At 35.8% G+C, this 12,972-nt stretch overlaps 2 protein-coding genes across 2 annotated transcripts; one reads left to right on the top strand and one right to left on the bottom strand.

Moving 5' to 3' along the window:
* Positions 1-1,558: 1,558 nt before the first annotated feature.
* LOC137924186 (phenoloxidase 1-like) lies at positions 1,559-11,009 on the bottom strand. Its single transcript, XM_068767549.1, has 12 exons — positions 10,845-11,009; positions 9,452-9,647; positions 8,394-8,502; positions 8,194-8,314; positions 6,205-6,413; positions 5,872-6,124; positions 5,640-5,792; positions 5,254-5,388; positions 4,248-4,429; positions 3,494-3,636; positions 2,780-3,015; positions 1,559-1,952 (listed from the first exon to the last, which is right to left on the bottom strand). The coding sequence occupies exons 1-12, from the start codon at positions 10,950-10,952 to the stop codon at positions 1,725-1,727; spliced, it is 2,073 nt and encodes a 690-aa protein (XP_068623650.1). The 5' UTR covers positions 10,953-11,009; the 3' UTR covers positions 1,559-1,724.
* Dph1 (diphthamide biosynthesis 1) lies at positions 6,781-8,585 on the top strand. The gene is made up of 2 exons (XM_068767550.1): positions 6,781-7,100; positions 7,175-8,585. Exons 1-2 carry the CDS (start codon positions 6,860-6,862, stop codon positions 8,182-8,184), a joined length of 1,251 nt encoding a protein of 416 aa, XP_068623651.1. The 5' UTR covers positions 6,781-6,859; the 3' UTR covers positions 8,185-8,585.
* Positions 11,010-12,972: the final 1,963 nt, after the last annotated feature.

Genomic DNA, 12,972 nt, shown 5'->3' with positions numbered 1-12,972 from the left:
CGCGAGACCGGCTCTACGAAAAGGATTCTCTCTGTCAGTGCCGGGCTCTTGTTTCTTGGTACGTGTAAGATAACCAATGAGCAATAGTTCGCCAACGAAGTTAGGATGTACCAGCTCAGTGCAGACACGATAACACATTACTTCGCGCGATGTCGGTGCGGTACTAGTTTATAAAAGTTCGTCGGTACGCATCTCGCGCCGGCGCGTTAGACTAACCCCTCACCGTACACCATGCGTTACGTCCCCGCGCGAGATCGGGAGCAAAGTTACGAATTAATATATTAGTTGTTTATGTAGTACATGTGAATATCATAGTTTTTTGTATTGTTCTTGTAAGCCTTAACGTAGTCTATATAAACGGTGGACTGCTGTTTAGCTCAGACATGAATGCAATTGTGGATCTGTGGGACGTATTAAAGCTAATGGTTCGGGCCAGAAATCTGGCTTCTTCAAACGTTGACGAGCTCCAAAGCGGTTTGGTAGAGGAGTGGGGGAGGCCAAACCCCAAGCCATAAAAATTAGTACGTTTGGTGGCAAAGCTATTACCAATTAGTGCATTAATTAAGGTTCTCCTAATTTAGGGGAACACCTGACTTGTAAATGACTATTTCCTTCAAATCACTTCAACCCCTTTCGCGAAAACAAGAATACAGATACAAAAACTAAAAAAAAAATTATATCAAGAATACATTTGCTTTTACAAATGCAGTGGCTTTCAGTGCGCGCTGGAAAGTGATTAAGATTTGCTTGCACAGGTGTAACAAGTCATAAAGGGGAAGGCGTGGTCTGTCTCAAAAATAAACTTATAGATATAATAGTAAAGAAAACGTCGAAATTCGTAAACTAAAGTTAAGTTTTAAACAAGGTAAGTTTTATCAAGACGACTATTTATAATCCTCAACGGAATCCGGTTATTTGCTAAAATTGAAAAATAGAATGAATACTCCGCTATACATACTATCGTGTTACTTAAATTTGTCATGTAATATTCTTCATTGTATCTGGCAATTTACGTGGTTTATAATAAATAAAGTTTGATATTTCATCATCATTTAGGTTTTTTTCTTCTTGGTCTCATTGCTGCTCAAATGTCATTAGCAGATTCCTCCGGTACGAGGTGGCAAGGAGCAGAGTGCGTCTAAGACCTTTTTTAAAATATTTTAACAAAGCTCGAAGGCTTCCGGGGGAGCGTCGGCTCGGGCCGCTACATGTTGCTATTTTACCGGATCGGGTCATCCGGGTTTACATTTAGTTCTGTCTGTTACATTTAGTTTGTACTGTAGTTGTCATTCGAAGTTAAACGTGTTAACACACAGTTTAAGTGAAGAGAGAATAATCATCTTGTTGACAGTTGACGTATTTTTAGTAACGTCTAAAATGCAATAGGACACCGCGACAAAACGTCGTCACAACGTGACACTCCGTGGAACTATGGGTACCCTCCATGATATTCCCGTAGGCGTATAAATAACCATGTTACAATGCTAATATAAGCATTTTATTATTATTATAATTTTATTTTCCGGATGTGTATATATAAAAGAATAGAATAAAAGTATTATTTGATGTATGCAAACTTTATTAAACTATATGGGTCAATTAATCTAGTTATAGCTCTGTAATACTATGTACAATATTTACAAATTCATAAGACTTAATCAATCAGCCTTCCATTTTTAAAATCATGCTTAAATGAGATACGAGTACAAAAAGAAAAATTGAATTTAATTGCTTGGGTTCCTCGGGTTGGGTTCGGTTACGTTCTGGAGACGCACGGTGACGTCGACCAGGGCCATGTTCGGCAGTATGAAGTCCTCGATACTGCTTGCGGTTGCAGAGGGGCGGTCGAAGGGGAAACCCATCGCGCGGCGGTCGGGATACATCTTATCCCTCAAACCGCAGAAGCTCGAAGCTTCCTTGCAACTCATTTCTGTACCACCAGGTTGCTCGATCTAGTAAAAATAATGTGTATTTTAACCTAGATTAAATGAATACAATTTAAAAATACGTACTGTAAAAATAATAAAAATTACTTTTCACATTAAATCATGTTCACGGTGACCAGTTGCACTCATAATTTTGAACACAGCGTTAATTAAGAACGGTCTAATTGGTTTCCGAATTAGGCCGACGGAAAATGATGATTCGCTGTATTAACGCGTTCTTAAGGTCCTCGAAAGACGATGGATTCAGCCCCTATCCAACCGGCCTTATTGGAAATATATGGCAGAGGCCCATGTCCAGCATTGGACGTCCTATGTCGGAAATGATGATAACGCCGATGGTGATACACACATATTAGCTTTGTAGGTGCTTGTGTGATCCCAAAGTAATCTTGGCGGTCCCCAGATGTCTACTGGAGACTCGACATAGGTCTTCGTTGGCGTGACAAAAAATGGGGGTTTACAAATCGTAAGCGGGATGTCCACGAAAATATATCTGCTACCGATAGTGAAGAATTAAAATGTTGGCTTGGCTTCATCTATTAGTGTCGGCAGAAAATATTTTAAAAAGCTCAGCGACTGTAACTTGTAATAACTTGGATATTCCTTATTCACAACATTTTTGACATCCACTCAGTGCACAATAAGTTAATTAACCAATAAATTTCGATTTTTTTCAATTACTATTGATGGTTGTAGTTAGATCTTCTTTTCTTTGACCACCTTTGGTAAAAATGTAGCTGCAAAGGATCATCCCCGCCTAAAGGTGTACCAGATGAACTTTAAAATTACTTTACGAGAAAAAAAGTCTAAGGACCTCTGGTCTAAACTGTTACCTTATCCAGTTCGTAGTTGGACAGCATAACGAAGAGCTGGTAGGGGGCGCCTGCCTCCGTGCCACGCGGCACCAACATGTGCTGCGGCCATCCACAACCGCAGTAGTTGAACTCGACGAGGTTGCCCTGGCGTGGGTTCTGTCCGTTCGCGCTCAAGTCACGGAAGGTCTGCTCAAACGGTATAGTAACGGAGGATTCGCTGGAGTTGCGCATGATCGTGTTCTGGCCAGCGTTCACTGCGAAGTAAATTAAATATTTACTACATCTTCGAACATTTTGTGAAGATGTACTTCAATGTGTAATGTAATTTAGTTGGCTACTCGAAATAATTTAAACACAGAGATGCATTTAAATTAAAAATATCTTCTATCAAGCAATGACACACACACAAACATAATTAATTTGACATTATACGTAGTAAGGTACCACCAGCTCGATATCTGATCGATAATATTCGCTTAGTAAACCTTGCTCTATAACCTCAACTTGATCGATTGCTTTATCCTAGTTAATATTACTACTACCGCTTCGGAAACCATTAGCGCTGGGAGTAGCGAAATAAACTCCAGCAGCTCTTCTATATGGTACGCTGTCTTAGGTTGGCATCCTGTCTAATATACGTTATTGTCTCGTAGAAATTATTTAATTTTAGAAGTCGAAAGAGAGAGTTCAATTTCTATTTATAAGATCAGTTCAAAGTGCATTGCTACTAACATGGAACGACGAATCTGTCCATCTCGATGAACATTTTGCGTTGGTCGGAAAGCGCCCATGCCAGGTTGCGCTCGTCGAACTTTGGCGCAATGAAGATGCGAACGGTGGCACGCCGAGCGTTGCCGGTGTTGTTCACGTTGATGCTAAAATATAATTAAAATATTTAATCAATTTGTAGTTATTCTGAAATTCAACCTAATTCTTATCGGGCTCTTCTGGCACTCTTTTATGACGTACACAAACGGTCACTAAAAGATCCCATATAATAGTATAAATAAAAGAAAAAAATCTACCATTCGAAAACAAATAACGATTAATAGCAGGCCCTGTGAGTGGATTCCTACATGCCTGTATTCTCAAAAACTCGCGACCTTTACTAAAACACAGTACTCATTCTAATGAATTAAATTTCTAATGGTTAAAATTGTTATAAATAAATACGTAAACCTGGTTAAATAGTCAATACTATGTATATATATATATATATATATTAAAAACTTTTTGACCAGAGAACATTATACAAATACAATGATTAAAAATTGCAACACAGTGACGATTTGAGTTTCTCCTATTGAAAGTATCAAATTATAAACCAAAAAATTCAGCGCTACCAAACTATCTACAGTCTTCACTCGCTTAAAGTATGTTTATTATATAGTCTGTGGTTGCCTAATGTGTTACGTTTTTGTTTCTTAAAGTCCAGTTGTTGTAAATTTTTATTTGTTCGTCAAATGAATAAACAAATGAAACTCACACATAGCGGAAAGGTCTGTGGTTAAGGTGAGTGAATCGAGCGAACACCGGCCCTCTGTCGGAGAAGTCGAGTCCGCGGGAAAGATCTACGTCGCTCATCATCCAGAACGTATTAAGAGTGTTCATTTGACCACCGGCGCTCTCGATCGTCGCTGACGTCACTTGCACTCCAGGGTTTTCCAACTAAAATAAACAAAATGATTCTTATCGATGAGAAATAATTATCGTCGTGTCAGCTGTTAAAGGCTCATTACAAGGTATAGCCCTCCCCCAAAGATAGCGATGACCGGTCTTACGCTATCCGCATCCAGGGACTTCCCATGAAATTGACTATGTTGTCGGTACTCCCAACAGTTGTCGGCTGCACGAGCGATCCGTCCCGCGTATTACCACGTCAAAAATGCAATTCATCGAGCTACGTCGGTCGATTTTGGTCTTAGTAAAGACCTTATAAGTTATTAAAATTTTGATTCCTAAATACATGTAGTCGTTAAAACTCAAGGTCTAGTTGTCAATAATTTAATGAAAGTTTCAGTTTGCTAGTCTGGTAAAAATCATTGAAAACAAATGTAGTGTAAAGAAATAGATTTTCTTTGTGGTAATATTTTCCTTGAATTGTGGTTAGTATATCATTAAGCCTCTTAGATTTACCTGTTTGTTTTAATATTATTAAGCAACAGGATAAACGTCGGAAATAATAACATAAATACAGGACACGATTTATGCAAACATCTGAACCAGACAGAGACATGTATAAACAGCGACAATTTTGTACTTGTGTGTTTTGAACTTGTTAAGATTGGTTTCTTCTGTTTGAAAATCTAATTTGTTATTGATAAACAAAGTCGTTACTTTGAATTTTAATTTCATCTATTTCATTAATTTATAATTCGTTAGTCAATTTTGTCTCTAAAATCGATACTGCTTGTCATCGTTCTCACTTTCAAATTAGGAAATCGAAAAAATTAACCCCATTAGCTATTTATTTCAATTAAATGTTACCAAACCTCAGAACGGGTGTAGCGACGAACATTTGCAGATTCTTTGTATTTTTGGAACAAATCATCGATAAATGCATGCCAACGGTAAAAGAAGGGATCGCGCATCGTAGTGGCTTCGTCGGCGATGACTCCAAACGTTTCCTGCAAAATATGACATAATAGTAAAATAAATGCTTCCAAGTTTAACCATTATCGTATTAAAAGAATAATCTAAACTTATAAAGTTTCAATGACTTTCGTTGTTCGAAAATTTTCGTTCCTTTTCCAAATATTTGATAATTTATACCAGTAATGAATATAACGGTATTCTTCACCATAGACACAATATAGATTATAGAAACCGAATTTAAAAATAACTAAGCAAAAAATATTAAATAATATTTATTTCTTACAAGGTATCGGTGGTTTGGATCATGCATATAGGCTGAAAAGCTATGTCCATTGTTGTGAAGACTGCCATAAAGTTCTCTGTTTGGAGACAACATACTGGATTCCACCATGTTGCCTAAAGTGTCGATGTCAAGTGTCTGCGTCGACCCGTTGGGCTAAATTTTAACAAATTATTATTGTAGTATTTATAAAAATAGCTTTTACTTCATTAATTTTTTTTCTTTAAAGTCTTACCAGTCGGACCATATTAGTAGCTATAGCCTCCTCAACGTTTCTCCTCCAACGTTCCATATCCGAAATGGTAACATTTAGCCCATCAACTGGACGGTTCAGGTCTTGCCAACGCATGTTGGCCTGTCGCGGTGGCCAACCTCGTGATGATGTAAGACTGTCCAGTTTCGGGAAGTAAGCTTCAGGAATTGGCTCCCTCCAATTACTGAATTTTTTCGTTCTAGGCAATGAGTTATTAAGACGCTCGCCATTGTATCTATAATTAAAACAGAAAGGTTTGTATATTTTTAATTTAATAAAAAAGTTACATTGTTACATTGGCAAAAAATAACAAACCTAGCGATAATTTGATTGTGCATATAAAAGAATAATTCGCCACGACGATCTTTCGCTACAATTCTTCTATCGCTTGCTGTGAATGGATAAACAAGATGCCAATGCCAGTGATGTAAATTGACACCAATATCTTCTCTAAAGTATGCTAACCGATGTTCTACATCTAAATCCGTTGCAGTGTAATCCCTTGGGATTATAATTGGAGTGCGCTGAAACCAATTTTTTTAAAATTTTACAAATATTACATTTTTCAATTGTCAATCAATATATCGAGGAAAGGAACGTAATATTGGTACTGTCATTATCGCGTTTGTAACTTTATGACAACATTTACGCTACGTTATACGCTGACTTCCAACAAGGAAAATATTTATTAACTAATAACAAACTTGAAACACACGAGTTTTATGAAGCGGCTAATAATGTTTTGTAATTTTTTTGTCTTAAATATAATTTTGTTTTAATTGTCTGTATTGTAGTTGAAAGTGAGTCTACTTAACAATGATAATTTCTTAAAATCACTTTCGGATAACGAAGCGGAAAAATTGCGAAAAGTCACGTAGGCCACAAAAATTATTCGCGCGTGTTTATGTTTATATAAATCAACCTCCGAATTTTATACAATATAACCAGATAAATTATGATATATTAAATAATGGAAGATTTATTAAAGAACCCGGGTGTTGTTGTAGTCCGGGCAAAGCCTGAAGGGCAAAGGAAAACTTTTAAACCTGTGATACGTTCAGTGAATAAAATTCCTGACGAATTATTGAATGATCCTTTATTAAACAGAGCATGTGAATCTCTTCCACAAAATTATAATTTCGAAATTCACAAAACCATATGGAGAATACGATCTCTTGGTGCGAAAAGAGTCGCGCTACAGCTACCTGAAGGTAAATTATTGAGTTATCATATTTCGTTAAACACGCTCGAGAACTTATGGTGTTTACAGTTTATAAACTTTCAGGTTTGACAATGTTCGCGACCACTCTTTGTGACATCATTGAAACTTTCACTGAAGCAGATACAGTTATTATGGGTGACGTGACCTATGGAGCCTGCTGTATTGACGACTTCACTGCGCGTGCACTCGGGGTGGACTTACTAGTGCATTACGGTCATTCGTGCTTAATACCTATAGACCAAACGAGTGATATAAAAGTACTTTATATATTTGTGGATATAAAAATTGATCCTTCACATTTTTTAGAAACAATTAAGTTAAATTTTCCAAAGAAAACTCATTTAGCAATAGTTAGCACAATTCAATTTGTTACAACATTACATTCTGTAGCAAGGAATTTACGCGGTGAAGACTATATTGTCACAGTTCCACAGTGTAAACCACTCTCCCCTGGTGAAATATTAGGATGTACAGCACCAAAAGTGGACTCTGATGTAATTATTTATTTAGGTGATGGTAGATTTCATTTGGAATCGATTATGATAGCAAATCCTAATGTATCAGCTTATAAATATGACCCATATGAAAAAAAATTTACTTCAGAAATTTATGAGCATAAACTGATGCAAACAAACAGGCATAACCAATTGAAAACAGCTGAGAGTGCTAGTAAATTTGGACTCATATTGGGTACATTGGGAAGACAGGGAAGCACTAAAGTTCTTGCTAATTTAGAAAAACAAATACTAAACTCTGACAAAAACTTTGTAAAAATATTGTTGTCAGAAATATTTCCCAGTAAACTTTCAATGTTTGAATTAGATGCATTTGTTCAAGTTGCTTGTCCTAGATTATCAATTGACTGGGGAACAGCATTTCCTAAGCCTTTGCTTACACCATATGAATTTTCTGTTTCCTTAGGTAATTCTAAATGGTTAAAAGAAGATGGCACATATCCAATGGATTTTTATTCTAATGAGAGTCTAGGTCCATGGACACCCAACTACAAGCCTGTTCTCTGTTCTGGGACAGATAAAAAATGTGAGAACTGTTGTGGTGGTAAAGAGAAGTAATGTACTTACGGGTGTGCCTTTCGGGACTACAGCTGCTGACTCCCTTGCCTGTGCAAAAACTTGAGAATTCAAGAATTTAGATGGGAAAGTTTCTGCAAAGTTTTGGATCTTCACATTTCTGGTGTCATTCCTGGAATTTTTTAATAGTTATTGCTATTTTATCACTCTAAAGAATAAGCTATCTACAGAAATGGGAATGCTTTACTAACCTGTGCATTAGAGCAACGGAGAAGCAGTAGTTAAAGAGTTGTGGGTTTAAGTTCACTCTAGCATACACACATGTTGACAGGAAGTCCTGAAGCTCGTTTTCAGGAACACCTAATGGGTTAATAGATCTAATTTTAGAAGTTTAATGAATTAAGCTATTTAAATTAATAATATAATAAAAATGTTTTTGTACACATATGGTAAGCTTATTCTAATCCCCATTAATGTACTACAGAATTAATTAAGTACAGAGCATCAGATATTTATTGTCATGAAAGAAATACAACAAATTTTCTTTTTTAATATGCAACTTTGTAAGAATGCTCATATGTGATTAAATTAATCACAAAAACTGATTTGCAAAATACGCGTTATTTATTCATCAGTGTTGCAATGTAATGTTATGTGAATATTATAATCCTAAAAAATACGTAAAACAATCATGTATTTTGGATTAAACTGCTTACATACACAGTTTTTCCCTTTCTATCTATCTAATTCCGCTAATAACAGAGAAAGTAGTAGCTACCCCCAAAATTAATTAAAACACCTATTTTTTTATAATGTGCTTGGATAAAGTTGAATGAAATAATGACTTAGTACGTCATCATTTCAGCCGACATCCACTGATGGACATAGGCCTTCCCAGAGTTTTCTAATGTCAACTAGAAAGCAGTTGGTTTCCAGTGTCTTCCAACCTTAAGTTAAATACATGGTTTGAGAAATATTGTTATTTGAATACTTTTATATGCGTTGCAGTATGATGTTTCTGTATGTCATTTACAGAAGGCTTACGGTAATATGACAATGAAAAGTAATTAGAAAAGTAATGATTTATAAGCATAATTTTAGAAAGAACATCACATGGTCCATTTACCTATTTAAATGACAATGACTAAAAATATTAGACATGAGTCCTGTTAACTAATATTCCAAGTTTAAATCACTACGTGCTCTAGCACTTGGTTACGGATTGACGTTGATTTATGTGAATCCCATGTAAATAAAATACGTTCAAGGATATAAAGCATATTTTGGTGATATTGTTCGCAATACTCACGCATCAAAGCATCAATTACTTCAGTAGCCATTTCCTGATGTCTGGGCAGGAATAGGGAAAAGTCAGCATCGGCAGGGAGCTGAGATGCCTTAGTAAATTGTGGCAATTGCGCTAAATCCTTCAACGGGATCTTGTTGGTGGCATCGTCACCGAAGCGGTTGTTGAGCTCGATGCCATTGTTTTCATAATCCTTAGGCTAAAAAGAACATTATTTTTGTTTTAATATGTTATCAAAAGGAATTTTCTAGTTGGTACATATTTATTGTAATATTTTTCGGCGTTTTCGATAATGATTAAAATATATGCAAAATGATAGGTTAAATAGGTGTAAAAGCTTCAAAACGGTGATAATTTATAGCTCATTTGCTGTCAATTAATGTATGGTACACCTTTATGTAAAATCACAATAATATCACAAGTAATAAATAACGTAATGATAATATAGCCAATAAAACACTTTATAAAATTCGGAGCATTACTTATTAAAATTAATTAATGTTAACTGACTATCTATGCAGACTTGGAGGCTGATATTGGCCTGTCATAAAAGAAAAAAGTTAATTAATGTAAAATATTTTAGAGTCATCGCTTTGTACAGGGTAATGGGAAAGCCCTCTTAAAAACTGTTATACCCATAACAAACCATCCTGTATATCATATTATTAGTGTATAAAGACAAATTTTATTATACATAAATATATCAAGAAGATCATTCGCAGAATTGAAGGAGCCACCTTTTGTTGTCTTGAAATGACAAGACGAGTTCTGCATTATGTGGTAAAATAATATGGAAAAATGGAAAGAGAGTGGTGGTATTTTGGAAAACGAAATCAATGCTGCTATTTTTAAGATAATGGTTGTCTCATCGGTCAAGTGATGGCAGAGAGATGCCGCATTGACATCTACATGTACGACCTAATACAAAGATTTCGTGTTATCTTAAAGTTACTGTCTAACTTTAGATTAATTTATGTATTATCACCAAATGATGAAAAAAAAATAAAAATGAAGGCAGCGATATAGTCAATGTTATGTAAATATATAGGGACTCTAGCATATATACCATCACGATACCTAAGAAACAGATACTTGAAATTTTGCGGGAAGACTTCTTTCTGTGAATAGAAGTCAGCGAAGATATTTTACGAATTTTCACCCACACCCACCAACCCCCTTGGGGTTTAGGTGTTCATTAATTTTGCGATGCGGGCTGGGTACAGCTAGTAATAATATAAAAAGAAAAGTAACATGTTTTTTTCTTTCTTTTTGTTTACGCCTTTTGACCTCGTCATCCAACTGGTCCCATAGGAAATATATAGCGAACCTTTGGCCTGTGGGTGTCCTACGTTTCAAATAGTGAAGATCATGATCTTTAAATGAAATGTTAACTTACCAGATATTGTTCTGTGAGTTGGAACAAGTCGTTATCTTCCCCCTTCGGTGTTATGAGGGTTTCGTTGGGACGATCGAAGAGTAACTCGATACTTTTGACGACGGACATTTTTAAATTGAAATTTTGATGCCCGACAGTTGAATAAGTTCTCACTTCACAGTTACTGTGAAGTGGTAATGATTAAATTTTCCTTGCGTCGAACTTTATACCATTTGCCTCGTTAGTTTCGAGTGCAACATTTTACGGTGTGCAAAACCGCAGAGGGGAAGCGATAATATCGTGTGAGAATACATGTTACCATTGCGGTAATATCCCGTTTCGGTTTAATGGTTAAAATATTTTTTTTTATTTACATTATACTTTTTAAATATTACTTTCTGAAATAAGAACAAGTTTATTTATCTTAAAGAGACATTATTTTTAAACAGAAAATTATTGTACAGAAGTATTTTTTGTATTTATTTTTTTAACAAAATACAATTGGCAGCGCTTAATAATAGATATATCATAAATCATACGACGATAAAAAACCGTAAACGAAGTTTTTTTTTGATCAACGTACCATTTGTTTTCCTTACAAAACCTAGTCCAAATAACTGGGCTACTAACAGTTCAAACTTAAAAATAATAGAAAACAGGAATGGTTTCCTGAGATGGTCTTATAGCATCATTTAGGAATCGTGTATGAAATATGTGCTATGGGTATTTTTCGATAAGTCACCTTATGTAACAAGGCTTGGAGTTAACAAAATCTATTATCACGACCTTAACCCTTTCGTTACCAGCGCCGGAGTTAACCGGTATCAATCTTGTAATGCCAAATATAAAATATAAGTAAGCCAAATAAATTACTTAGAATTATCGTTTTATTTTTAATTAACATACCGGTAAATACTTTAAATATGTGACACAAATGAGGAAATTCGAACATCGGCTTTCTGCCATGCAATGGGCACACTTCGCGGCGCACATGCCCGGTTCAGTAGCGTCACTTTGGAGGAACGGACTGCGGTAAGGAAAGGGTTAAGTAATGAAGTAACGACCAAGAGGGCGTGGAAGAATGAATGAGATTATACTGTTTTATTTTTGTGACAAAGTACACAAGTTCATTATAGGAATTTATCGACAAGAATTATAGGTATATATATGTATATGCATAATAGGAATTTGATGTCATTGAAGTGTGTTATAAAGAACTAGCAGTCCACAGCTAGCTTCGTGAACTTAATGAGTATTCTTAATTCCCTTGCGAGTGGAATTTCGTTTAATCCGATCTTAGCTGATTTCTACTCGGCGAAAGGAATATTAAAGTATCTAAGCCAAAATACTGCAATGCTTGAAAATGGAGGTCTTCAGCCAGTGTGTGTTGCCGGTGAAAACTTACGGATCCAAGACGTGGTCGTTAATGATGGGCCTTATGAAGAGACCCAAGGTCACCAAGAGGGCAATGGAGAATGTTAAGCGCGGAGTTTCGCTGAGGAGATCCACAGCAGAACCAAGCTCTTAGAGTTGTTCGTCTGAAGTAGCAATGGGAGTGGCACATCGTGCAGCCGATAATCGTTGAGGCGGAGAGGTTCTCGAGCGATCACGGCCCTCAGTAGGTGAACCTTCAACGTATTAAAGGTCGTTGAAAGTTGCTGGATGCGAGTAGCGCATGGCTGGTCACAGTGATGATCTTTGGCGGCGGCCTATGCTTTAAAGTGGGCGTCTATCGGCTTACAAGAAGAAGCCATATGATTCCAGGTATATCGTGATCATTGAGTATTGATAACAAAGTTTTCATTGTAAGAATAATTAGTTATAAGATATTAGATTTAATTATGTATTTAAACCAGAGATAGACAGAGATCGTATCTAATGTTGTGTAATTCATAGCGTTATTATATACTTTATAAAAGTTTCTTTACCACATTTTTAGCAGAAAAGGACGATGCAAATAGTTCCATGACTAAGAAGAAAGCGTTGATAAATACTAAACTAAAAAAATACTATAATTATAGTATTTACGATGTAAAAATATAGACACTGTTAATTTAGTATTTGAAGGATGATTTAAAAAAAATTAAGTATAGTTTATGAAAACTATCTAAATATAGACTTCTCTTATCGCGTATGCTTATTATATTTC

This window comes from Battus philenor, unplaced genomic scaffold (genome assembly GCF_028537555.1).
Source record: "Battus philenor isolate CCGP_79_NKW_IND1 unplaced genomic scaffold, ilBatPhil1.0.hap1 SCAF_23, whole genome shotgun sequence".
NCBI lineage: Eukaryota > Metazoa > Arthropoda > Insecta > Lepidoptera > Papilionidae > Battus > Battus philenor.
The sequence above is the reverse complement of the archived record's forward strand: the minus strand, read 5'-3'. Positions and strand labels throughout refer to the sequence as shown.

What these genes read in the sequence shown, in the direction of transcription:
- LOC137924186 (XM_068767549.1), bottom strand. Translation starts at nt 10,952, where the DNA reads ATGTCCGTCGTCAAAAGTATCGAGTTACTCTTCGATCGTCCCAACGAA. An exon ending in CACAGACCTTTCCGCTATGT is followed by an intron (nt 3,637 to 4,247) that starts GTGAGTTTCATT and finishes ATTATATTTTAG; the next exon opens with CATCAACGTGAACAACACCG. An exon ending in GGACAGATTCGTCGTTCCAT is followed by an intron (nt 3,016 to 3,493) that starts GTTAGTAGCAAT and finishes TTTACTTCGCAG; the next exon opens with TGAACGCTGGCCAGAACACG.
- Dph1 (XM_068767550.1), top strand. Translation starts at nt 6,860, where the DNA reads ATGGAAGATTTATTAAAGAACCCGGGTGTTGTTGTAGTCCGGGCAAAG. An exon ending in CGCGCTACAGCTACCTGAAG is followed by an intron (nt 7,101 to 7,174) that starts GTAAATTATTGA and finishes ATAAACTTTCAG; the next exon opens with GTTTGACAATGTTCGCGACC.